This window comes from Saccostrea echinata, unplaced genomic scaffold, assembly GCF_033153115.1.
Source record: "Saccostrea echinata isolate AGI-Se365-2 ecotype Australia unplaced genomic scaffold, CSIRO_AGI_Sech_v1 ptg000012l, whole genome shotgun sequence".
NCBI lineage: Eukaryota > Metazoa > Mollusca > Bivalvia > Ostreida > Ostreidae > Saccostrea > Saccostrea echinata.
The window spans coordinates 3,274,071-3,301,975 of NW_026889761.1; the positions used below are offsets into that span (position 1 = coordinate 3,274,071).

General features: G+C 32.2%; 2 protein-coding genes across 2 annotated transcripts; both read left to right on the forward strand.

Annotated features, from left to right (window-relative positions):
• Positions 1-1,952: 1,952 nt before the first annotated feature.
• On the forward strand, positions 1,953-21,851 carry LOC133185689 (fibroleukin-like). The gene is made up of 11 exons (XM_061320993.1): positions 1,953-1,991; positions 3,944-4,040; positions 4,669-4,833; positions 6,366-6,618; positions 10,276-10,395; positions 10,602-11,004; positions 11,195-11,468; positions 15,136-15,197; positions 15,959-16,055; positions 16,269-16,433; positions 21,537-21,851. The coding sequence occupies exons 1-11, from the start codon at positions 1,965-1,967 to the stop codon at positions 21,779-21,781; spliced, it is 1,908 nt and encodes a 635-aa protein (XP_061176977.1). The 5' UTR covers positions 1,953-1,964; the 3' UTR covers positions 21,782-21,851.
• LOC133185195 (uncharacterized) lies at positions 10,653-15,172 on the forward strand. Its single transcript, XM_061320288.1, has 2 exons — positions 10,653-11,468; positions 15,034-15,172. Exons 1-2 carry the CDS (start codon positions 11,201-11,203, stop codon positions 15,123-15,125), a joined length of 360 nt encoding a protein of 119 aa, XP_061176272.1. The 5' UTR covers positions 10,653-11,200; the 3' UTR covers positions 15,126-15,172.
• Positions 21,852-27,905: the final 6,054 nt, after the last annotated feature.

Below are 27,905 nucleotides of genomic sequence, written 5' to 3' on the forward strand. Positions count from 1 at the left end.
GACATGTCGGCTTAACACAAGGTTTGCCATCAAGAATGTCAGTCTTTTAATGACAGAAAGCCCCACCATTCATGTCGAGCGGGATAAGTTTCCGAAGGTAAGAAAGGTAGCGGATGTTTTGAGAGAATTCTTGTAACATATTTGATAACATATTAAGGGAATCACAAATTTGAGTTTATTTAATTTCAGCACTTGGCGGGCAATTGTCTGAACCATTCCTGTTCTGAAGATGAAGTCTGTATAGGTGGTAAATGTGTACCTGTCTTTAAAGGTAACATAAGAGTCATATTCTTAGGCTTAATTTCCTTTTTACGTTTTCTGGAAGCATAACTTATTTATTTGATAACATTTTAACATTTTTGATAAATAAATCTCTTTTCTTTTGGTTATTTTTTTTTTTTTGAATAGGAGGATAAAATATCTTCAAAAAACTTTTTTATATGTCCTCAAAACACTTTTTGATCTGGAGGCTTATTGTTACAATGAACTGCATATTTGAGCAAGCATGTTTATTACAATAGATAAAGTAATGGAAGGCGTAAAAAAAATACATACAAAGATTAGATGTATTTTCTGCTTCTGTATTTATAGGTTTTGTGTGAATCATCGCAAATCAATAAATTAATATGCACAAAAGATTTATGCTTTTGCTCGATATTATCTACTTTGTTCTATTGTGGTATCTATGAAATCATAATATGGGTAAATAGAAATAATATATCGGAAATTTCTTTTATTTCGTAACAAATTTCCTTCCATAATAGACCTATAACTAAAAACGCATTTATTACAGAGATTAATGTTTATCAAAATAGATACAACGCATTATATTTATAAATTATTAAAATATTATATGCCATTGAATTCGAATAAAAGACGCTACTTGAGTCTAAAACATCTCTTTCATTTTTGAATATTTTACTATTGAAAGACATTGCGGGCAAACTGACAACTTAACTCTTTGATAAACTTGATGACTTCAGTTTTTTCGAACGTCAACTTTCCTTATTTATGTAGCAATATACCATATATAAACAGTTTCTTAATAGATGCAGGTAATTTGTAAAAAAAAAATAAAAAAGTTGATAATAAAAGGGTACCTACGATCTCGTTTAAAGTCAATTCCGCAGATTCTATGGTTGTTACAATGACATTGTTTGCAAATAAAATCATTAATCAAATCGAATGTTGACTGACATCTTTAATACAAATTGTTAGGCGTTTATTTTCACATCTAATTTATCTTTTGTTTATCTTACCATGATAGGAAGATCGACAGGGAATGCTTAATGCTCGTCCTTGGATCTTGACCCCTTCTCCATTTTTCAGATTGTTCTGCTTATAATTTTTATTGTTTAATTGAACTTTTGAGAATGATCACTGTTGTTTATCTATATTTTATATGTAGCCTGCCAAAAAGAAAAAAAAATGTGATAAATAATACAAAGAATCAACAGTAGTTCTTAGAAGAATGGCATCTTTTGATATATTTCTTGTCAGCTCTGCATGTATACGAGGGAACAATTTCTTCATGATTGTTTGTAAAATGTACATTTTGGCATTTAAAAACAACAGATCCCATATATTTTTTGCTAATTTAGAATTCTCAAATCATTTGAGAAAAATTATCAGCAAAAATGTTTTTGTTATGCGAAACAGAAGGGTCTAGCAATTCTGTGCACAAGAGATTGAATGTATTTTTGAAAACATGTGATGCACAGACACGTGTAGCAACTTGAGGAGATTTTCTTATTACTAAAATTGTGCATTGTTCAGAATTTTGAATTTGTATTGTTGGATTGGACATTGAGTATAGTTATTGTTTGTTAACTTCAAATTTCATCTATAAACTAGAAAAAAGATACAGGGATTGCTTAGAGATCTTAAAAAAAGACGCCAGTAAGAAAGGACAAAATGGTGTGTATATTATATACCCTAACACCCGTAGAGATGTCTACTGTGACATGACGACAGATGGAGGGGGATGGACGGTGAGTATTGTGTTTCATTGTCAATGTTATACATCGACAACATCTGAAGAGAAGTATTCTGTGACATGACTACGGATGGAGGAAAGTGGACGGTGATAGTGTTTTCAATTTTTTTATCCAATGCCATGTACTTGATTGGGTGCCCTCCAATAAGGAAGTTATTTACTGAGGAATTGTGAAATTTAATTATAAAAACAAAATTATATAACCTTTATATATTTAACATACATTATAAAACTATCCTTTAAAACTCAACAAAACTTTATGATTAAAGTCATTTCCCGGAGTTTTTATCCAGATGTAAAGTAGTTTCAAAAGTGATGTAGTCATATCAATCCTCGATATATTTTATTATTGCTTACAACGTAATCGAAAACCACATACCGTAGCTGGTAACAAAGCTAATTGCTAGAGTCCCTTTGATAAATACAAACGTTTTAACATGTAGGTGACAATTCTTGATCCTTGCTTTCACATTCTTCCCAATAAGGGTATCGGCCAGTGATTATTCATGCCTCGCTGACTAGATGCGGGCTAACTGTTAATGGAAATTGCTTAATACATAAACATTTCATTAATCATTAACACATTTTATGCAGGGTGTTTAGCAGTAAATTTGGAGTTTATTGAGATTAAATAAGCTCTGGTATTTAACAATGAAATATGGAGGAAACGAACAGAAATCAAGCTCCAGACTCTAGTGGAACAATACAGATTTGGGGCAGAGCAAACACGGTCCTCTAAAAACAACCAGAGGTGGGATCAGGTGCCATGAAAGAGTGAGCATCCCCAGAACGGGTCAAGCAGCTGTTTGCTCTTTGTCATGAGAAAACGGACAAATCCGTAGACAATTTAGTGTGAAAATAATGGCCTTTATATTTGTACAAAAAAAAAAAACTCAGCCAACATTCAACATAACTAGACACTAAACGAGCTACCAATTTTCGAAATGTTGAATTTAAACGAGACTGTTGATATCCTTGTATCATCAACTTATTTGCCAATAGCTTGTCTCGCTTCACAAAACGTGACCGTGCATATCAAATCAACTGGAAGACTTCAACTCAATATGCAGGAGATAATGATATATTGCTTCATAACTAAAGGAATATGACGATAGAAAATGTAAAGACACCACGTTTGTCATAAGGTTTTGTTGATAGTATACAATATCTTTCTCTATTGAAATATCCAAAAATGAAACAGATGTGTCAGACACTGTGGTTCTTTTTTTCAACTTCAAAAGGATATATCCAATCAAGGTACGAATGAATATGAATATTATTATTTTTGATAAAACGTCGTCGATATCTGTAATTGCCGAATTAAAGGCCACGGCATGAGACTTCTTTCTCATTATAAGTTTTTGAAAACATTCTGCTTCATATGAATACTAAAATAGGCTTACAACGAAACGCAGTTAGTATTCATGAGAATTTCAACAGATTGTTGGAAGACTTGATGTTCTTCGGAGTACTTCTATGTAAATTAGAATGTTTTAGTCAATTAATTTTACAGATGACCAATTTATTGCATTTGTAGGACACAAGAGCTAATTCAGAGAAGACTTTTTTACGGTCTTCATCTTTTGAAAAAAAATGAAATTTTACAGGAAAATAACAGAAAAATTTTGGGGGATCTTAGACGAATTCCTTTGTCAATTGTCAATTAAATTGTCAATTAAATATTTTGTCCTATTCAAGGGTTTGTACTGCCTGTAGATTTCATATTTTCAAAAATAAAACTAAATCTTATCCCACATTTCCCCTGTAAATCAATTATTTTACATATAAGGTATATAAATAGGTTTATCTATAATTAAACGGAGTGATTGATATCGTATGAATATCAAACATTTAGATAATTAATCTTGGAGAAAGCAATCATGTAAAATATATTTTCACATATTTATGATAATTAACTGGTATTAAACAATGGATTTCTGTTAACAGGTCATTCAGAAAAGAGAAGATGATGACGTTGATTTTTACAGGACATGGAACGAGTACAAACATGGATTTGGGAATGCCTCTAAAAATTACTGGATAGGTAGGTCTGTGTATTTTCTTTTTGTGAATATATTTGTATTTAAATAATTCTAATTCATTATCACTGAAATCCACCTAGCATAAAATTATAACGCATTCATATATCATCAAACTTTTAAGTAATTTGGATTATAAGACCTCAATATTGGTTTTCAAAGCAACATTTTGTTTAAAATATGATATGAAAAAATTATGAATATGTGTAATACGCAGAGTGTTTGCAACGAAGGAAGCTCAAAATTCGGAATATTAAAGAAGCTATACTTTTTTGAATTAATGATATCAATGTACTTTAAAGAAATGAATATATATATATATATATATATATATATATATATATATATATATATATATATATATATATATATATATATATATATATATATATATATATATATATATATATATTTACAGTAATTGTTTACTTTCAATTTAAAGGACATTTAATTCGACACTTCTTAATCTTCTTAATCCACTTCTCCTTTCGATAATGACTTATAACATTCTGTCAATGTCCTTTTCTCCACAATGTGTATTTTAAGAATTAGTCTTTATCCTTGATGAAAAAGAAAAGAAATCAGATCTAAATCAACAGTTCTTTCATCTATTTTTATACAATTATATTATAGGGAATGATGCAATCCATGCTTTAACCAAAGATCAGGACCAGGAACTGCGAGTAGATCTCAAGAGATTTAACGGGGACACAGCGTATGCTGAATATTCCACGTTTTATATCGGAAACGAGGCTGATAAATACCGACTCACAGTATCCGGGTACAACGGAACAGCAGGTTTGTTATATCATTGTAATAACGTATTTTGCAGCTCTGTTGCATTTTTATTCACAGATTCTAAGGTTAACCTCCAGCAGTACAATATTATATGTGGAAATTGCTGAAATTTTTTTAAAAAATTATTATTGTTATATTATAACAAACATCAAGACATTTCAGCCAATTACAACAATAATCATAAAAAACATTCCTATGATTAGTAATTAATCGTCCTATAAATCCATCTATGGAACATCACTTACGTTAATGTGTATCGATTTTATAAGAGTAGACATGATTATACGTATATGAATAATGGATTTGCTTCCAGAGTAAAGTTTGAAACACAAATCTTAATTTCATTTGCTCAGCTTAGATAATGTAAATAAAAGAAATATCAAATTTTGTATTTTGTTAAGTACTGAATTTCAAACTTTATTATTATTTTGTTTGATTTACTCATTTGTGATAGATATAGACTAGAATTCGTATTATATTTATCTTGCTTTAAATAAGAATATTTTTTTCTAATATGAAACAAGTTAATTTAGTCGTGACAAATGTGCTTACAAAATCCTCAAAGGCAGTATCCATTTCTTCAATGAAATTAAATATTAAATATGCAAAGTATTAAGATAACAACAAAACGATCGTAAAAAACCTTCAAACAAAATTGAGCAAATCTGTGAATAGGGCATAAAACACGGAAGCCTGAAAATTATAGATTTGGAATTAGATACCTAGGAGGAGTAAACATCCCTTGGTAACCAGTCAGAGCCACCGTGAACCCTATGTATTGATCAGGTACACTGAATTTTCAGAAGCCAAGTTTACAGTGTAGGATAAAAACAAAGGCAATACAATTGGTTAAACATGTCAGTCCGATTTTGATCTAAAGATATGAAAAAATGCTTGTTCATTTTAAACGAGGTTGTTGTTATTGTTGAAACATCAGTTTATCTTTCAGTATCCTGGCTTTTTTATTTATATAGCATGGAAGAGGGTTTCTTTATAAAAGTGAATTTCTTTGTGTTTTCTACATGTTTTATATTAATATTTTTTTCACTAAGCGCAGTTATGTTAGTTAAAGAGTTGTTGTAATATGTCCTTTATCAAAAAAAAATTAATTTCACTACAAAGTGAATCGGTAACAATACTATAATAAAACTAATGTCCAAATAACTGTATCTCACTTTCATTCTCAATGACCGTGTAGTGTATGCAGCGCCGCGAGAATTCCATCGGAATCGAAAACAAGTTTTAAGTGACTTGCCTAGATGGCCAAGCGGTCTAGCGTGCTGTTCCTGTACTGCTAGGAGACAGATATAGTAGGTCGAAAGTTCAACCCCGGGTTGGGGAGGACACACACACACACACACAGATATATATATATATATATATATATATATATATATATATATATATATATATATATATATATATATATATATATATATATATATATATATATATATATAGTGTTTATTAACTCCTTTACTGTTCATTATTTCTACATGTATTTAAGTTATTGTTTCCAATTCCTGCTCTAGGTGACAGTTTGGTTCCTCATAATGGTATGAGATTCAGCACGAAAGACCAGGATAATGATATAGTTAGTTATAGCTGTGCTAATTCACATCACGGTGCCTGGTGGTACTTTGCCTGTACCCACTCAAACCTAAACGGGAAGTATGCACAGTCTGCTGTGACTAGTTATAAATGTCCGTATTGGTATCGCTGGACAAATGGATATAAAGCACTACAAAGGACTGTTATGATGATAAGACGCAAACGCACAAGTTGATGTTTATTAATCAGGTTGACAGCCAGCGCTCAGTCACTGATCCAAATGCATTGAGAACAAGACATTTGTCCTGTTTCTGTATAAAATCTCTTATCTCTGTTTGCTTCAGTGCAAAAGATACTACTCTTATCTCTTCATCTTTAAGTGTTGTTCTAGTTTATGTGAGAATGTCACTCAAACCACTCTATCAGAGAGATAAAATGATATTATGCAGGACATACAGTTCTATCCCCTAATATAGTGAGATGTAGACATAACTGGAAAGTGGTCTGTAATTGTTTAAAACAATATGCCGTAAACATGTGTTATTCAAGACGTACACCACGACTCTTTAAAAGTGAAGGCATTGTATAGAAATGATAACAATCCGCTTCTTCTGGCCTTTGTTGGAAGAAGTTATTTTTAAGAGTATGAACAAGTATTAGATTTATACCAGAACCATCCCATTTGACACAACGTCACATACAAATTCGTCGTGACATTTGGTTAAAATTACCCAGGTGCTTGATCTGTAAATACTTCCTCTGTAGTCGTTATAGGGGCTTGGACACAGATTTGAAGTTAATATTTTCCAAAGCTTTCAGTATGATATAATGACTTATATGTTGCATGAGCATTTCATGTCGAAATATAATGAAAGCGTGTTTAGAAACTTCTACCATGAGTTTATTAAAACTAATAATTTCGGGAAGAGTTTGATCGACACACATTCTTGCACTTTCACAAAGTAAACTGTAAGTTCAATTCAATAAACTGATTTTTTTTAATAAGCATAGAAATTTAAAATGTAAACAATGCATGATAGATCTTCATGATCATTTTGACTTGCATATATTTGATCTATGTATAACGCTGACCACATCACTACTGTTTAAACGTTTTAGGAGGGGTCATTCATTCATCTCGGGCCCAGTATTTCAGATAATTGTATAACATTTAGAAATAAAGAATATATACGTCTATTCTCTAGTATTATATATTTAAAGAGCACTGATAAGGCCTGCTTATTTTTACATACTGTACGTGTACTGTCTTGTTCAACGATGTACAATATTGAGGTGTGCATTCAACTCTCAATTTTGCTACTGTTGATCAACAAAATCAAAATTTAGTTCCTTTGTTTATAAAGAAACATTGAATGATACAATACATTCCCTACATGCATACAGGCTTAATTTTGTTATAGTTGTCCTGTAAATTACTTCGTTTATCCCATCCGTATGCAGTCTTTAATACAAAAACTTCCTTTGTAAAATTTAAAATAAATTTATGTTTCGAATAGCTTCCTATTTTAATGCATTTTTTGTTTGCTCCTAGAATGATGGAACTATTAACATGAAGAATCAGAACTTCAAACAAACACTTTATAGTGCAAAATTTGTTAATTAATAACTTTAAAATAAGATTGGGAATCTAATGATAGAACTTCTTTAGGGTATGAGGGATATTATCTAACAAGTAAAATTGATCAAATCGGCAGCAAAGAAATATAGGATTTAAAAAGTATTTTTACAAGTGAACATTCAATGAAAGTGCAAGATTTTGAAAGCTAAAAGTGAACATATTTATTTCAGTCTTCAAAGAAAAAAAACATGAATTTCAAGAAAAATAGACATTTCAGTTCATTTGCTCATCAAATTGATTCATCGATGTGAAAATCAGTGATCACTGATAGAATGTATTGCCGTCAAAATGGAGATGTACGGCTATTTATATTCAGATCTCCAGTGAACCACGTGCTAATACCTGGATCTTTTGTCACGTGATGATGAAGATGATTTCTGCAGACTATGCTGCAAGTGGCGTTAGTGGATAACACAATAAATGCAAAGTGTAGAAAAATGTTATTGTCTAATTCGCAGCTGTAGCATATTCAAAAAATGTTTTTACTATTTTTTTTAGTTTTTCCCAACTTTTCAAGTTCTACTCATCACTTTTACCGCTGCAATTATTAATCGGAAAATCTTAACGGTTGTGTTCATATCTTACTCATATTGCGGAGTATCTATTTTCATATGATAATAAATTAATAATTATCTGATGAGATAAAAAAAATTAACTGAAACACAATAATAACATTGATTGATTGATTGTATTTTGTTTTACGTCCCATTCGAGAATTTAGAGACGTCACCGGTGAAGGGCTTCAAATTTTGACTTTTACTCGGCACTCAGGGTCATTGAGCAGTGAGGGATCTTTATCGTACAAACGCTTGGCGTGACACAGGGCTTCGGTTTTTAAGGTCTCATCCGAAGGACCTGCAACTTTCACTTGAAAGTGCCAAGCGCATGGCGAAGGAACAGTTGCTACCCATTTTTTTTATGGACGTAGTTGGCAGAGGACAGTTTTTTTGGCAATCAAAACGTTTGGCTGATGTTTTCCTTAATATTGAGATGCTTGTAAAATGTGCAGAGGAAAATTTAAAATTCTCTCTACATGTAACATTAGTATGGTCTAGTCCCTTTAAATATTTGAAGCTTTTAGAATAAAACATGTACAACTTACACATTGAGCCCAAATGATGGCACAGGGACAATCTCAAAATTTCATGAAAATTTAGCCTATTTTTACTTTATAACCAGATCCGCAACAGCTCCCATGCCCGTGCTAATGCCCTATGCCACCACACAAAATGCAGAAAAACACTTGTACATACCACTGAACAGCAAGGGATACTGACTCAACCACCTCATTTTCAAGGTACAATTCATCTTATGAACCCAAGCTTTTCTGAGGAAATCCCGGATGAGTGATTTATTTCATTTTCGTATTTCTAGTCCATATCCTATGAATAGTAGTAGTGACACTAAAGTGTAATATATCAATAAAATAACAAGGCCACCAATTCCCTCCAAATGCACGCATAAAATATTCTAGCAATAAAATCACATATAATATGCATCTAAACTTTAAGTTCCTCTATTTTTATAATTTTTGACCGGTACTTAATCCGAAACTATCCTCTGCCACCTTAGGTCAGTCGCAGCCGAGATTCGAACTCACGACCTACCCAACACGGAGCAAGCGCTCTGCCGACTGAGCTACCTTAACGGTGTTAATAACAATGAAGACTAAGTTTAAAGCAACTTAAAATATTTTACTCATATTTTTATGCACGTTATCATAAATGAATTATTTTGCTGATATACAAAAGAAATAACTTCTCATTTCACCATTTGCATTTTCTAACACAACCACAAATAGGTCGGCCGCTCCTGCTGCGGATATTAGATAATTTGAAAAAATAAAATGAAAAATATAACTTTATTTCAGCTCGACGTCCTTTCCTCCTTAAATAGGCATTTTTGCCTGCTGTCTATTCCATTTCCCTTGAGAAATAAACATACCAAGGTAATGGATTAATTTAAGGTATCCAATCAATATTAGGACTTAATTTTCTAATCTTAAATATCCATCATGTGTAAAATGCTCTCATATTTATTCAAAGCATTTAAAATAGAAAAGGAATTACCAATAGAAATTTTCAAAAATGTAATTTCCAAAGCAGAAATTAATCAATGAAGATTGCATTGAGGTCTATGGGGAGAAGTAAATTTTTACAAATAAAAAAAATAATAAATTCTAAGAATATCAATAAATGCTGTGATGGAAAGATGCAAAAATAGAAAAATGATTGAAACTAATGTTTTACCAGGAAGACAACGGTACTTAAAGCGGACGCTTACATAAATCTTGCCAGATACCAGATTTTATCTGTTGATGTCAGACAACTACCTTACATACAAGTTTCGCCCAGAATCATTCCTAGAAGAAGGTAAAACCCATTTCTTTTGTTTTCAGGTGCAAAAAATATAGGTTAATGACTCCTTACCTACAGTTTATCGTTAATATGCCCTGGAATGAAGATATTGCATAGATGTTGTATCATGTATATCTGATTTCTTCAATGTATTGGCACAAGAAGTAGGATAAATTAGCCGGTATTTTCTGTACTTTTATATAAACACCAATTCCTTGCAGGAATATCTCAGTCTTGACTTGCAATCGGATGAAATCCAATGTTACAAAAATGCATATTCTACAAAGTCTAGTATTTCTTGTACTTTTCCTGAATGTCGGACTAGTCTCTGCTGACAGTAACAATCTGGAAAAATCTATTTTGGACGGAAGTACGACGTCCGGAGGAAAAGTATCCAATGTTTTACGGGACATCCTTAATCAGGAGAGTCTAGTGAGGTTTTCTATGGTTCAGAGAATTCAAAACCTAGTCATGGATGTCATAGACAGCAAAAACAATTCTCAAATGACGAAGCAGAAACTGAAAATCTTGACAACGGAATTAAAAGATTTGGAGACAAGAGACAACGGAATAGAAACAGAGGTTACAATACTTAAACAAGTGTTACAAGTATTAAATGAGACAGTAAGAAATAATCAAGATAAGACAATGGACAAAGTTCAAGATATGAAAGAGAAGGAATTAGCTTTGATAAAAAAAAACAAACTTCAGTCCTCCAGAAAGAAAGTCGAGAATTATTGGCGGAAAACAGAGAAATGAAACATCAGTTAGAGATGCAAAACAAGACCATTACACTGTTGAACTTGTCTTGCAGGAACAAATGAAGCAAATGAAAAATAGAGAACTGGATGTCAGAAATAAAACTAGAGAATTATCAACATATAATGATTTATATAGAGAACAACTAAATGTCGTCAAGAACGCTCTGAGAGAACTCAAAGGTTCCATGTACGAGGGTCGATTTCAAAAGATGGAAAATACCTTTAAGAATTATTCTAAATCTATCAATGAGACACTGGATGGTTTATTTGAGGATCATAAAGTTCTAAATCTGCAGGTTTTGAACGTCTCCTCTTCTCTATCCGATGGTAAGTTATATGTTTATTAACCATTCCTTTAATAGTGTAGTTAATATTCCTCTTATAGTGTTGTAATGTACTAATTTTGATTTACTTCCTCGTGAGATTGTTAGCAAAATAGTGTCAGTCTTTATGGCACAACGAATTCACAAGTTTGGAACGTGTATTTGATAACAATTCTACATCATTTATATTTTATATTTTACGGAGCTTAGATCTGTTACTCATATTTTTGTCTTGAGAATATATATTTTCCTTGTGAACTATAGATCTAGTTTATAATTTACTGAACATGTTTTATTGTCTGTCTATAACTTCACTTACTAAATACTGTAGTTCTTATTAATAAAAGTATTTCCTCGCTTAGCAATTATGGTATGTAAAATAAAACGTTGAAATGTTATACAAATCTTTTGTTATGCTTGATAAAACGTGTTTTTCATATTCGATATTTAGTTATTCATGTTCGAAAACTCATTATTCACATTCATAACCCCGTGAGTCATATTCCAATCTTTTGATTTATTTTATAAGATTTGCGAAATCATGATATTGGAAATCTTGATATGTACATATACATGTATCTTTGAAAAACCTGGTATTCATATAAAAAAATTGATTTCACATTCGATAATTTTGTTATTTGTATGTCAAATGTTGATGTATATACATATATATTCGAAGACGTTTTTATATGCAAAAATCTGAGATAAAGTTTGATAGTCTCGAGATTCATATGCAAAAAGTTTATATCCATACTTGTGAAGTCATTTTGCATATTGATAACACAATTTTTCATTTAAATCACAAAATTATCAAGCACATATATAATTCACAAATTTACCAAATAAAAATCATGATTTCGGATATAAATAAGGAGTCTTAAAATATGAATATCAACTTTTTTAAAAATCAAAAGATTTCGTAAATAAATTACAAGCTAACGAATGTATGAATATAATTTATTGAATATAAATCACAAAATTAAAAATAAGAATTTGAATCACAATTTTTTTTTCTATTTGAATAATCATCACAAGTTTTATCAGATATAACAGAACCGCTGTACACGCAATAGGTATTTATAAATTTATAATTTTTTTTTTGTTTTTCAGCCACTCATGACTGTTCTTATATTAACACTTTTTTGAACCTCAGATCAGATGAGGATAGGAATAGGAAATATAAGCGCTGTTTTCTGTTTGGCGACAACATATCTGTTCACAGGATCAAAACAATGCACGAGCATGAGTAGGACACCTCTCAAAGAAAAGTATTCGGTTTTGAATAGAATTTAAAAATAAAACTGTATCATGTGACACTAGATGACGTTTTCAACAATTCGACAAAAAGTATCAATTGTACGGGACTTTCGTTGATAAATGTTTATATTCATCCTTCTGATCAAAATTTGTCCGTTGTCTGTCGTCGGCTTTTCACATTTTCATCTTCTTCTCAAGAACTACTGGGGCAATTTCAATCAAACTTGGCACAAAGTATCCTTGGGTAAAGGGGATTCAAGTTTGTTCAAATGAAGGGCCACTCCCTCTTCAAAGGGGAGATGATTACGAAATAGCAAAAAATTAATGGCATTATTGAAAAATCTTCTTCTCAAGAACCAATGGGCCAGGAAAGATGAAACTCATATGGAATTATTGTCAGGTAGTGTAGATTCAAATTTGTTCAAATCATGACCCCGGGGGTAGGGTGGGGCCACAATGGACGATCAAAGTTTTACATAGGAATATATAGGAAAAATCTTCAAAAATCTTCTTTTCAAGAACAGCAAAGCTGTGATTGGTCATATTTTAATGAAAGCATCCTCATGTGGTGTAGATTCAAATTTGTTCAAATCATGACCCCCGGGGGTAGAGTGGGGCCTCAATGGACAATCAAAGTTTAACATAGGATTATATAGGAAAAAATCTTCAAAAATCTTCTTCTCAAGAACCACAAAGCTGTGATTGGTCATATTTATATGGAAGCATCCTCATGTGGTGTAGATTCAAGTTTGTTCAAATCATGACCCCCGGGGGTTGGGTGGGGCCTCAATGGACGATCAAAGTTTTACATAGGAATATATAGGAAAAATCTTCAAAAATCTTCTTCTCAAGAACAGCAAAGCTATGATTGGTCATATTTATATGGAAGCATCCTCGGGTGGTGTAGATTCAAATTTGTTCAAATCATGACCCCCGGGGGGAGGGTGGGGCCTCAATGGACAATTAAGTTTTACATAGGAATATATAAGAAAAATGTTCAAAAATCTTCTTCTCAAGAATAGCAAAGCAATGATTGATAATATTTATTTGGAAGCATCCTCAGGTGGTGTGGGTTCAAGTTTGTTCAAATCATGACCATCGGGGGGTAGGGTGGGGTCACAATGGACGACAATTAAAGTTTAACATAGGAGAATATAGGAAAAATCTTCAAAAATCTTCTTCTCAAGACAGCAAAGCCATGATTGGTCAAATTTATATGGAAGCATCTGCAGGTGGTGTAGATTCAAATTTGTTCTAATTATGACCCCTGGGGGTAAGGTGGGGCCACAATGGACAATCAAAGTTTTCATGGAGTATATAGGAAAAATCTTCAAAAATCCTCTTCTCAAGAACAGCAAAGCTATGATTTGTCATATTTATTTGGAAGCATCCTGAGGTGGTATAGATTCAAGTTTATTCAAGTCATGACCCCCAGGGGTAGGGTGGGGCCACAATGGACGATCAAAGTTTTACATAGGAATATATAGGAAAAATCTTCTTCTCAAGAACAGCAAAGCTATGATTGGTCATATTTATATTGGAAGCATCCTCAGGTGGTGTAGATTCAAGTTTGTTCAAATCATGACCCGCAGGGTAAGGGTGGGGCCACAATGGACGATCAAAGTTTAACATAGGTGTACATAGGAAAAATCTTCAAAAATCTTCTTCTCAAGAACAGCAAAGCTGTGATTGGATATATTTTTTAAAAACATCCTCAGGTAGTGTGGATTCAAGTTTGTTCAAATCATGACCCCCAGGGGTAGGGTGGGGCCACAATGAACGTTCAAAGTTTTATATAGGATTATATAAGAAAAACCTTTAAAAATCTCAGCAAAGCCACGGTTTGTAATATTTATATGCAAGCATTCAAATTTGTTCAAATCATGACCTCCAGGGGTAGGGTGGGGCCACAATGAAAGTTCAAACTCGTAGAGAAAAAAGTCACAGTTAGTCAAAAAATTATGTAAGCAGTGTAGATTTAATTTTGTTCAAGTCATACACCCCCCACCCCCCACTCCCTTTTAGTGGTAGGTTGGGACCATTTATGCATTTAAGCTTTTCAATACTAAACTGATTTTTCCTTTTTTCCTGGCCACAGTGCTCAGGTGAGCGATGTGGCCCCTGGGCCTCTTGTTATCCTTTACTGTCATGTTCATGCACTGCCTAATACCACAATGTCTGTCTTGTTTATTTCTGAATTTTCGTATAAAACAAATGACCATTCCTTTAATTCACATGTGAAGCATATATTTACGTGCAAACTGTGTTGTTTTACTGTGACTGTATCATTCAAGTTTGACTTCATTTTTCAGTTCAATCAAAAGTGTTCCCAAAGGATTGCTACAATATTCTTGAACAAAACAAGTGGCTGAAACGAAAAGATGGTGTCTTTATTTATAGTTAGTTATATGTAGTTATCAATTCTGACATCACCTCCGTCTTTTGTGACATGACTACAGATGGAGGCGGATGGACGGTGAGTACAAATAGGTTATGCAATACAGATAAGTATGTGTGTGTGTGTGTGTGTGTGTGTGGGGGGGGGGGGGGTTATATGTAAGTATGTGTGTATACTGTATGTTTATATGTAAGTATGTGTGTATGCATGACCTGTATGTTTATATGTTTTGTTTGTTTATTGTTTAACGTCCCTCTAGAGAATTTTTCACTCATATGGAGACGACACCACTTGCCGATGGAGAGCTACAAATTTTGACCTATACTCGGGACTTAGGGCCATTGAGCAGTGAGGGATCTTTTTCGTGCCAGCACCTACTGCGACACTGGACCTCGGATTATACGGTCTCCTCCGAAGGACCGGCCTCCACGTCTCACACTGGATTCGAACCCGCGACGTAAGGGTCAACTCTTTACTCCGCGACTCTAGAGCAAACGCTCTAATATGTTTATATGTAAATACATGTGTATACTTGAATGTTTATATGTAAATTTGTCTGTATGTTTATATGTAGGTTTGTGTGTATGCATGCATGCTTAGAATTAAGTTTGTATGTATGCATGTATGTTATCTGTAAGTTTTTGTGTATGCATGTATGTGTATATGCATACAAGATGAAAAGTATATATGGTTAGGTGGGAAGGTACGTGGGTAGGTACATATGTTTGGATAGATGGTACACATGAATGGAAATAAATGATCAATTTTCCAATCTTAAAAAAATGCCAGTTATCTTTCAGTAATTGGCACAAGTGAAACGATTTCTTCTATTTTTATAGGCTATACAAAAAAGAAAAGACGGTTCGACTGAATTTTATAGGACTTGGGAAGAATATAAACAAGGTTTTGGGGATCCAAAGAACAACTACTGGATTGGTAAGAAAACGATTTTATTGTTACCTCTCCAACAATAAGAACCTCTCAATCTAACTATTTTGTAAAACTCATTCCATTGATGTCAATTTGTGTGATTTTTTTTTTTATATAAACTAAGCCATAGTACGGGATAAAAGCACATTCTAATCAATCAATTCTAATCAATAATCATAAGCATCAATTTCAATGGTTTTCTTTACAATTGTCATTAAGGGAATGATGCAATCCATGCTCTAACCAAAGATCAGGACCAGGAACTGCGAGTAGATCTCCAGAGATTTAATGGGGACACAGCGTATGCTGAATATTCCACGTTTTATATCGGAAACGAGCCTGATAAATACCAACTCACACTATCCAGGTACACAGGAACTGCAGGTAAATATTTTAGCTCTACTGGCCAGAGATCAAAAGAGCTTATGCGATAGTAAGGTGTCCGCCGTCTGTCTGTCTGTCTGTCTGTCTAGCTGCACGTCTTTCTGTCTGTCTGTCTGCAAACATTTTTTCAAAACGCTACTCCTCCTACAGTTTTAATTTCGTCTGATTTCAATATAGCTTGGCACATAAGTTGACTACACTAAGATACATAATTTATTGCATCGGGTTTTTTTAACTGTGTTGCCATGGTTACTAAAAAATAATTTTTTGTGAAATTCCTTCAAAACGCTACTCCTTCTACAGTTTTCGTCTGATTTCAACATAACTTGTCATACAAGTAGACTACATTAAGATACATAATTAAGTGCATCAGTTTTTGATTTGGATGGACGGTGTCGCCATGGTTACTAAAAATAGAAATCTCTGTAAAATTCCTTTAAAACGCTACTCCTTCTACAGTTTTGGTCTGATTCCAATATAACTTGGCATACAAGTAGATTACAGTACGAAACATAATTCAGTGCATCAGTTTTTTATTTCGATGAACGGTGTTGCCATGGTTATTAAAAATAGGAATTTCTATGAAATTCTTTTAAAAAACTACTCCTGCTACAGTTTTGATCTGATTTCAACATAATTTGACATACAAGTAGACTACACTAAGATACATAATTAAGTGCATCAGTTTTTGATTTGGATGGACGGCGTTGCCATAGTTACTAAAAATAGAAATTTCTGTGAAATTTCTTTTAAAAAAACTACTCCTACTACAGTTTTGGTCTGTTTTCAATATACATGTTATCTGGCATACAAATAGAAAACGCTACGATACACTACTTAATACATCGGTATTTGATTTCAATGAATAGTGTTGCCATCATGGTAACTAGAAATAGAAATTTCTGTGAAATTCCTTGAAAACGCAATTCCTCCTACAGATTTAGTCTGATTTTAGCATAACTTGGCACACAAATAGAATACACTAAGATACATGATTTGATGAATTGGTTTTTGATTTCGATTTTTTTGGTTTTGCCATGGTTACTAAAAATAGACATTTCTGTTAAATTCTTTTAAGACTTTACTTCTTCTAAAGTTTTGGTTTGATTTCAATCTAATTTGGCACACAATTAGACTACGCTGCGTTACATAAGCGTGTGTTGTATCGATTTTGATTTCAGTAAATGTTGTTGCAATGGTAACTAAAAATAGAAATTGTTGTGAAATACTTTCAAAACGCTACTCCTCCTACAGTTTTCGTTTGATTTCAATATAACTTGGCACACAAGTAGACGACAATAGGATACATAATTCTATCATTGCTGCATGTTGCAAAGTTTCAAATCCAAGTGCTACTTTTCCTTTGTTATACGTACAGACCAGTAGAGCTACAGTCTCATCAGAGACTTCTGGTTATTGAAATAACTTTGAATTAAAGACCATTTGTATCATTTTCTGTTTACAAAGGAAATGAAAGTTACGTTTGTGATCTTAAGATGTAACACCTTGTCTAACAAAGGATCTGAAATTTTCCTTTGGCAATGCGGTATCATTTTTGATCTATAGATATTAATGACAAACAGTATCTATAAAAGTTGTAGATAATTGTAATTAAGAAATATCATTATGAAACAAAGTGCATTACTTCAGAGGATATTTCATTGGATTAAAATAATTCAGAACCTTGTTGAAACACATTCGCCTTTCAAAGAGACTAAGGCTTACCTTTGACAGTACGGTGCTACACGTGACGTGTACGGTATTGAGTAAAGCAGTTCCCGGTTTCTTTGAGAGATAGTAATTAAGAGATATCATCATTTGTTGTAATACTTTCGTATAATAAGTCATTGAGTCTCGTACGATGCCGTCGGGGAATATAATGTTTCATGGCCGAAGAAATCTTCATGTTTCCCTCACTATCATGCAATAAATACAGTACAGTTAATATGTGAATTCATGTATTTCCTAAACCATTCTCTAAATACGTGTATTTACTGGCCGTTTTAGGAATTACCTGTAACTACTGAATACCTAGTAAATTCATGTATTTTCTGAATATTTGAGCCAATTTTACACGTTTTTTACTGAACTAAGCTGGTTGACTATACATACTTTAAAACATTCAGTAAGTATACAAATGCCAGTATGCATGCTTTTTAAGCAGCAATTAATTAAGGAATGTTTTTAAGTTTTGTGTGAGTTATTGGTGTGTAAATCACACAGACTTGTCACGTAGGATATTTCATGAAGCGCGCTAGCGCTTCATGAAAAATATGCCTACGTGCAAGTCTGTGTGATTTACACACCAATAATTTATACTAAACTTAAAAACATTCCTTATATTTACATTTTACAAATTTAAAAGCACCAGTAATATACTCAATATTTAAATTTCTTGCTGTCCTTTATCGTTACATTTTTATTTACATCTCTGTAGCCTCATTGTGACGTCACTTTAGCACGAGTTTCACCGTGTATATTTCTACGCGTGAGTATACACAAAAAAGACTTTCAAATCAATTTCACAGTTGGCTTAGTAGAAAAACACAGCAAATGTAAATATTAAGAATTGTTTCTACAGAGCTGACGTTATACATTAATTTCCAATTTTGGGCAAGACTTGGTGCATTGTATTTTTAAAATTCCATTTAAGGAGGAATGCCTTAAGGTATTTCCATCCTCCTGTGATAGCATTAGTTTGTACAGAAACTTTTATTAATATAATAATAAAAAAAAGAATGCTTTCCGAGTGTGTTGAGAAATATTGTTAAATAAATGAATTTTAACGACGACGGATCTAATTCATTTCTGCAATAGATTTTTGACTCAATTTTTAATATGAGGATAAGTGACTTTTGGTTAGTTCAAATCAATAAAAAAAATCAAATGGTCATCGATGTAGATTTTTAATGGGGAGCGTTTCAAAAGTTGGCAATGCAAATCGATAATTACTATAGGAAGTAATGGAAAATTGCCAGAGTAGGGTAAAAAAGTGATCATTGAAAAAAATTCTGCAATAGAATTTTTATTCATATTAAAGGACAATGTTAACAATATAATTTACCAGCAAAATATGCCAAAAAATAAATGAGTCATCGGCTTAGATTTTTCAGACGAGCATGACAAACTCAGGTGTAGGGCACATTTTGAGGGGAATTTTCAATGAAAATACCTTGGCCAAATAAATCATTTCTTTATAAAATCAACAAATGAATAAAAATTGAAATTTTACGATATTTTTTAATTGAGAGGAAATGTTTGAATATTTTTTTTTTATCTTTTGCAATACATAATAAGTCAATTTGATTCAAAGCATATGCGCAGTTTTCTGCGCAGTGGCGTGGAATTTCGAATTAGGTCCGTCGTCCTTAAAAATATATAGTTTCTTCATTTAATCAATTAAACCATTGACAAAAATTTGATTTCTTCAATTGAGTTTAATTTGTTTTTCCCAGATACAAAAAAGAAAAGATTTTTACCTTGCTTTTATGTTAGTTTAGAAAGCACTAAAGACTATTTGAATCAGATTTGTTCTTAAAAATGCTTAAATGGTTAAATCTACATTATTTCATTAAAATCAGGAAAATAATAAAGGGAAATCAATTACTGTGAAAATAGATATATCACACATACATGCAATGCAATATTTTTAGCAGAAATTTTGCAATGCTGATAGCCCTCAGGACACAGCCTTAGCGTAGGTCAGATGATCAGTTTCCAAGTGTCCTGATAACCCAGGAGGTAGATCTGTCTGTGGTTTGGGTCACAAGTTCGTCCTCTGATGTAGTCCCTGACAAATGTCCTTATTTGTATTTCATGTCATGACCATGCTCTGGGAGAAACAGATGATAATTAATTGTTGGACAGAAGAGTGAACGTTTTAGAGTTTTTAGTAGGGTAGCTTGAATCCTCTATCGGTCCACTGCACGCTCTCTCTTTCCCCGTTATCTATTTGATTTTCAGTGCACCGGCTAGACAAATCATGATGAAATATCTAAGTATACGTTTACCAGTTTTATTAAACCAAATAACCTTAAATTTAATTTAAGGTATTTTAGGTAAGAGAAGGAATTCTTTTTAAAGGGACTGAGGTCTTCGTTATAATTTTCTGACACAATTTGACTTTAAAACTGATTTATCATTAAACAATAAAATGTGGATATGTTCTCTTGATGGCTCCGCCTATTTTCCCTCTCACTAACGGTCAAACATTATTTTTGATCATCTGCTGAGGGGAGTGGTGATGTCCTCATCATTAAGAATCATTATATTTCCTGCATATATTATTTATTTTTTGTTGTTTTTTTAATAAATGTTAACTTTGATGATACATTATACTTGGTATTTGTACGCCTTAATTCAATGTGAATAGTTGCGCAGGTAATTTTGAAAAAAACTGAAATTTCATGCAGGTACATACATTTTATACATAAAACAGTTTTGGCCCCTGTTAATCTCAAATACAGGCTAAAAATAATTGTTTTATGCTACTGAGTGAATAGTCATTTTAGCGTTTTACCTTTAGCTAGAGGTAGTTACTTATATCTTGTGATATAATAATGCAGACTATATACTATTTGACACAATCATGCATGTATTATTGCTTTTAGTATTTAGTGTTAACGCTTATTCATATCATGCTAATTATACATGTTCCTTTGAGAACAATTTTTGAAAAAATTGTTCATTAACTTTAAATGAGTCTTTGAATCTACTGATGGTGAAAAGCATTACGGCATACAAGAATGAATATCAAAGACATTATACAAAAAATTAATGTTTAAATTTTTTATACTTTTATCAGCTTTAAATTTCGATGCTAATTCCAATGATTTCCTATTGTAGTTGATAGTTTAAGTTGTTTGAATTATCGTTAAATAAAAATAGAATAATATAAACGGAAGAAATGCCTGTACTCGAATATATTTAAAAAGATTAGGGGGGGGGGGGTATATGATTACAAAAGATCATGATTTAGGATTATCAAGCTTAGCATCTTTATCATATCTTTGAAAAAGGTCCGTCTGGATTTCAAATGAAATTCTACAAGAATAATGCAGAAATTACAAATTTATATGTAACGCATAATATATTTTGTTCTAGGTGACAGTTTGATTTATCACAATGGTAGTAAATTTAGCACGAAGGATCAGGATAATGACAGGGATGGTGGTAACTGTGCTACATCATGGCTTGGAGCCTGGTGGTACAAGTCCTGTCACTACTCAAACCTTAACGGACAGTACGCACAGTCTGCTCTGATTGGTGATAAATACCCGATATGGTATCGCTGGAAAAAACATGAAGCATTAAAACAGACTGTGATGATGATAAGATACAGAATCTGAATCAAGTTGTGATCAGTTATAACTTTATTGTTATATTATCTTTATATTACCAACACAAATTTGTACGTGTATCAACAGCGTGCTTTTATTACATAATATTTTTACGTCCAACTAGTTCTTTCTGATTCCAATGTCTAGACTAACTCATCATTAAGTAGAATAAAATCAATGCTAGAAGTATTGCTTATTTTTTTTATTTGTATTTACTATTAATGCATCACTAATGATTAATTATTGTTAAATAACAACTTAGAATTTCCACGGCTTTGTGTATGTAAGGGAGATGAAGAAACATCACATACATTGTTTACATTAAAAGAACGTCCGTTTAACAAGCTCTGTAGCGTGTTGTTATTTTGTATAAAGTGTCAGTTGCAGAGACATGTGTATAAAAGAGCCTTGCTCTTTTTTCGGATTCATACATTTTTCTAATTTCTTATAAGTAGTTATATATGTTTTACATTTTGCTAAATATAATTTTTTTTATAAATATCGGTAAAATGGACATAATAATAACAGTTGAACATGAACCTAAAGTATATTTCTGTTCTTGGATCATCATGCATCCTCCTAGTTCTCTTCTGCACTGAAACAATTCAACTATTTATATCATACACATGTTAAGGTCTTTATGCAACAGTATTAGAGTTATATTGACATTACATCATATGATAATATATCTATATCATGGCCAAGCTGACTATCTCCAAAAACCACACGAATACAATTTCAAATAAACTTTATCTACAAGAGTAAAAAATACGAAGATGTAACCGGTTCTTGGCATTAAATAATCAACAGAACTGTTTCGCGTGTGTATCCAATGTATTGTGATATTTGGAATATTTTTGAACATTTAGGATTATTATCCAGCATACTATTGAAACAACATATAAACACACACGTACATACACAAAACAATACAAAGACTGTATTCTTTATCTTAGCATTCAGCAACATATAGGACATTGGTTTGTACAGAAAGATATTCAGGATAACCTGCCAGTGTATATGATATGGACAAACGTTCTCGACAAATGTGGAAAATTTAAGCTAGACATTTTTTTTTTAATTTGAAAATTAAAACACCATAATTGCAAATATGCACAAAGGCATCTCGTCTTTGTATTGAGGATATTTAATTTTATTGATTTAATTGTTGCTTTCTATTTTTTGTGCTCTTTGATAAATAACTATCAGTTGTAGCATGTCAAGATTTCAAATAGAATTTGTTTTCAGACAAATTACAATCTTTTATAGATGAAATGGCGACAGATATAATATTCCTCAAGTGACAAATGTTATACAAGCACATGGAAAAAGCATCATTTTTCTTTTTTCAAAGTCCTACTTTCTTCATGCTACATGTTAAAAGCCATTCTCTATAATGAAAATTTTAATATAGGAGCTGTGGCACGCATAGTCTCAGAATTTCTCCAAACTCTCTAAGTTGAAATTATAGTAAAAATGCATAAAAAGCTGATTTTTTTTCCTTGTAAATGTACCCTTGATGTAGATTCCCAAAACTTTTATGATTGCTATTTATGAACAACTAACCTGACGTTCAATTTTTGATGCAAGAAGCTACCATATACTGCTTTAATATTGCTATAAAGTTAACAAAATTGTACGTTTTCCCTTCTCGGTAAGTTACCATAGCAACAGTGCTATTTTCTTCATCAAACTTTATCAGTATATGATATTCAACTTTAGTTATATCAGATATGTACAAATCAAGGTGAATCAAATAATGTGTTTCTTGATTAAAGGGAAACTAAATTCCTAAAATGTAACTAGTATTGACTTACTGAACATCAGCAATGGCTTACTACCATCAAAGAATTGGTAGGTTTTTGTCTAGCAATGAAATAAAAACAGGCAAAGAAAAAATGATTTAAGCAATGAAAATATCAATAATATAGCAAATATTTTAATAAGATAATAATAAAAAGCATTTTGAATGCTTAGAACTGTAATGCTAATATTAGATTATCTACTTCTGCTAGCATGATGCTATTCCCGGTAGAAGTTTTGAAACACAGCAAAGGTAGCATCATGATAGGGATAACTAGCATTAAATCAGCAAACAGAGCAAGTACGAAAATAAGCAAGGAAAGGATTTTAAAATGTCAGCATCGATATTGTACGAAAATTAGTTCCCTTTACTGTACTTTCATACTGAATGTCTATGGATTTATCAAAACAAAGGGTTAACAACGAGTGTGGCCGGCAGACTGGAGATGTCTACTTCTCCATTACTTGCACCCAACCCCTGAAGTTTTCAGGGGTCTGTGATTGCTCTGCTCTAAATTTGTTTTGTGTATTTGGACTTTTGGGCATGGTTACTACTCGACATCGTCATATTTCTTTTTAGATAATATCAATAAGAAGTTTATTTAGATTTTCGGCTTTAAATATCTGGCAGGCGTCTTGTTTCCTAAGCCAAAAATCCAAGGCAAAAAATTTCAAATAGAAAAGTCGTATTTGAGAATTATATTTATTTTACCCTGGTTCAAAAATCTAAGCATTACGTTCTTTTTTATTTTACAAAATGCAAAGATATACTATGAAAAAAGATTATAATAATTTTAATAAAAATCATTTCTAAATTCATAAATAAACTATTTAGCGCACCTGAGGCAAAGGCTCAATTGAGCTTTTCTGATCAAATCTTTCTGTTGTCTGTCGTGGTTGTCTTTGGTGTTATCGCTATTGTTAATTAACTTTTCACATTTTTATCTTTCTCTCCAGGACCCCTGGTGCAATTTCAACCAAACTTGGCACAGAGTATCCTCTAGATGGTAATGGAGATCCAAGTTTGTTCTAATGAAGGGTTGGTTTGAACATATTTTATTGTAAAAAATATACAAATGGTTTGAACACAAGTTCTAACAACTTACGAGGTTCTCACCATGTGAAGGGTTGTGCTTGCTTTCATGGGGAAATAATTAAGAAGTACTGAAAATTTGCTGGTGTCATTTGAAAATCTTTTCATGATCCATTGGCTGAAAAGTGAAAATTATCTGAAGCTTTATGACATAGTTTATATTCAAGTTTATTCAAATAATGGTCTCCTGGTTAGGGTAGAAACAGAATAGTGATCAACGTTCTATGTGGGAAAATATAAGGAAAATAAATCTAAAAACTTCTTTTTACGAACAGGAGTAATGATAAGGCATATTTATACACATGCATCATCAGATAGCAAAACTTCAAATTTGTACAAATCAAAGCCCTCTGGATAGGGTGGGACCAAGTTTTAGTTGGCAATATATTTAGTTGGCAAGTAAAAATGCAACATGAGAACCATCTATCCTTCTGTTTTCACTAAATTGGAGGCGATAAGAAAATTAGAAAGACCACATTTACAATATGCTATGGTTCCAGCAGACAAGGTTTGTAACAATATCATATTTTGTTTGTAAGGCTCATTATTATATCTGTATTTTAGAAGAACTTTGTTTTTATTCTACGTCTGGAAATCCAAGTTATTCTCAAAATTTGAAGTAAAAAGTTACATTTTTTAGTTTTAGTGGAGTTGCATGGCTTATATTTATTCTTGTTATATCAACAGATAGATTCTAACTGAAAGTTTATAATATGTAATAATCTACATATGCTGATAGCTTTTACTATGTATAAGTAGTGTTTTCTTATTGTTTGAATGAAGCAAAGTGCTTTTATTTAGATGCGTTAAGCATTTTCATTAGCTGGTATTCAATTTATATGTTAATAAGAAACTTGCTTACAAATTTTGGTGATGGTTAAAGGCGGTAAAGACATGTGAAAAAGACACCAATTTTCTTATCTTTTCCTATTGCCTAGCCGCTAATACGGACTGATTGTATATCATTTTATGGCCATTTGCCATAAGAATACTTCAGATTCGTCAACCAAACAAAATTGGATCATGCAATTTTTAAGGAGGAAAATATTGTTTATATATATTGAACTTTGTCATTGAAGTCAATGTAGGCAGCAAAAAGGTGTTACAGATAGCAAACCTTCCTCTTTTTTACAGCTTTTTTTTTCATAACTATGTTGAATTCATAACGTATATTGATCGTTGCCTGGAAATCTGGTACATATATTTGTTAAGTCTATTTGGATAAATTTTCAAATATTTAGTATATAGATTGTATCAAAAATACTCGGGAAGAATTTCAAATATTTCATTAATCACAGCGACGTATTTTAAATGGAAAAAGTGAGTTATACATGACTTTAGGACACCCTCATTTTCAAACATTATTATTATTATTACATTATTAAAACATTATTGAACAACACAATCACTGAAACCATCACGTGAGTCCTTTTCAATAATAAATAAACAGATCTAAACCATTGAATAAAATCTCATGGAAGTGTAGGGATCAAATACAGTTGATTGTCTTAAGAAAGCCCACAAACAACGAAATTTGATCGCTATATTATTTAAGAAAAATCTTGAAATGAAATCAGCTGCTCGTCCTTTGGCTATATGTGTGTACCTCATTGGACAAATCCTATCTCTGTTACAGACATGCTATTCTCAGTGCTTCGACCCAATCGACCCAAAAAACTTTGATCACTAGCAATTATGAAAATTCCTCAGTACCTGGATTTAGCTTTTTGACCAATGCTGACATTGCAATGTGCACGATGGTTTGTTACATGTTTAGTTTTTGTCGCTCAGTAGATTGGTTTAAAGAAAAAAAGACATGTCAACTAAACACGAGATTTGCCATCAAGAATGCCAGTCATGTAATAACCGACAACCACACCATTCATGTCGATCGGGAAAGTATTCCAAAGGTAAGAAAATGTGTGCAATGCTTAATAAGAAATGGGTAGAGATCTTAATAATGAACGAATTAGATATTACAGGAATCACAACTTTTGAGTTGATTTAATTTCAGCACTTGGCGGGCAATTGTCCGAATCATTCCTGTACTGAGGAAGAAATTTGTATTGGGGGTAAATATGTACCTGTTTTAAACAGGTTGGAGAGAATACTCGAAATCGGGTATTATCCGTGAAATAGCGTATAGTCCTCGATATCAGGGTATCGTTGAATCCGCGAAATCGGGTATACCGTGCATCTTTCTGTAAAAACAGAAAAATAAAGCAACGGCGCATTGTGTCAGTTAGTGTTACTTGTACATCAGTATCTTGGGAGTTTATTTTTATTGAACTCATTTTAAATGGTTGTCTGACAAGTTTAAAATCACACGACAAACACTGCTGGGGTAGCAAAGAAGGCACGGTGGCGTCATTATTTTTCAGTACAAGTTCTAAAAACAAATAACTACATGTCGTCTGTGTTTATTTCCCTATAAATTATTCCCCAAGCTTAATTTCTTAACCTGTGCATTACTCACAAAATGTAAAACTTTGAAGAAATTTAACGACTAACCTGTGTTATGTATTTTTTACTTCAAAAGGTATGGTGTCCCTTTCACGTTAAATTTAAATTATTCCTCAGTTGGTAAGTACATGTATTTCTCATCGATATAGAATACCGACGTTTTCGTAAGGGAAAAAAAATAAAATAAAAACAAACAAACATAAAAAAAAACAACAACAAAGGAAAAGCAGGTTGAAAAATGATATAAAATGAAATAATTTTAATATCTACATGTGTACATGCATGTAAACTTAAATACATTTTTAAAAATTAATACAATGTATATTGATAAAGGTAAAGAATCTTTAGTAAAATCATCAGTTTCTCCTATGGTGTATGTATACAGTTCTGCAATTCCTGCGGGGAAAGGGGGAGGTGCGTATTTTTTAAAGAAAATATTTTAATGTCAGTTTACCATGAAGATTTTCATTCAAAGAACTCGCCAATGTTTTGGTTGCATTTTGATTGATGCAAGCGACGTTATTTTACCTGTGTGTGTTTGTGTGGAATTTGAGAACGAGATGTCTTGTTAAAAGGATTTTCGTTTAGCGGGGGGGGGGGGGGGGGGGGGGGGGGGCTTGGTTCATATAAATAAATAAAAAAATCCAATTCGCACATTTTTTCATGTGCTTTTTATACATTCTCAATATAGAGCTAATATTCAAATATGAAATATATATTAAAGTTTTCACATATACTGTTTTTACTTTTCATACATATGAACAAACTGAAGTG

What these genes read in the sequence shown, in the direction of transcription:
- LOC133185689 (XM_061320993.1), top strand. Translation starts at nt 1,965, where the DNA reads ATGACGACAGATGGAGGGGGATGGACG. An exon ending in TACAAGTATTAAATGAGACA is followed by an intron (nt 11,005 to 11,194) that starts GTAAGAAATAAT and finishes CTTGTCTTGCAG; the next exon opens with GAACAAATGAAGCAAATGAA. An exon ending in AAAGAACAACTACTGGATTG is followed by an intron (nt 16,056 to 16,268) that starts GTAAGAAAACGA and finishes ATTGTCATTAAG; the next exon opens with GGAATGATGCAATCCATGCT.
- LOC133185195 (XM_061320288.1), top strand. Translation starts at nt 11,201, where the DNA reads ATGAAGCAAATGAAAAATAGAGAACTGGATGTCAGAAATAAAACTAGA. An exon ending in CTCCTCTTCTCTATCCGATG is followed by an intron (nt 11,469 to 15,033) that starts GTAAGTTATATG and finishes TTCATTTTTCAG; the next exon opens with TTCAATCAAAAGTGTTCCCA.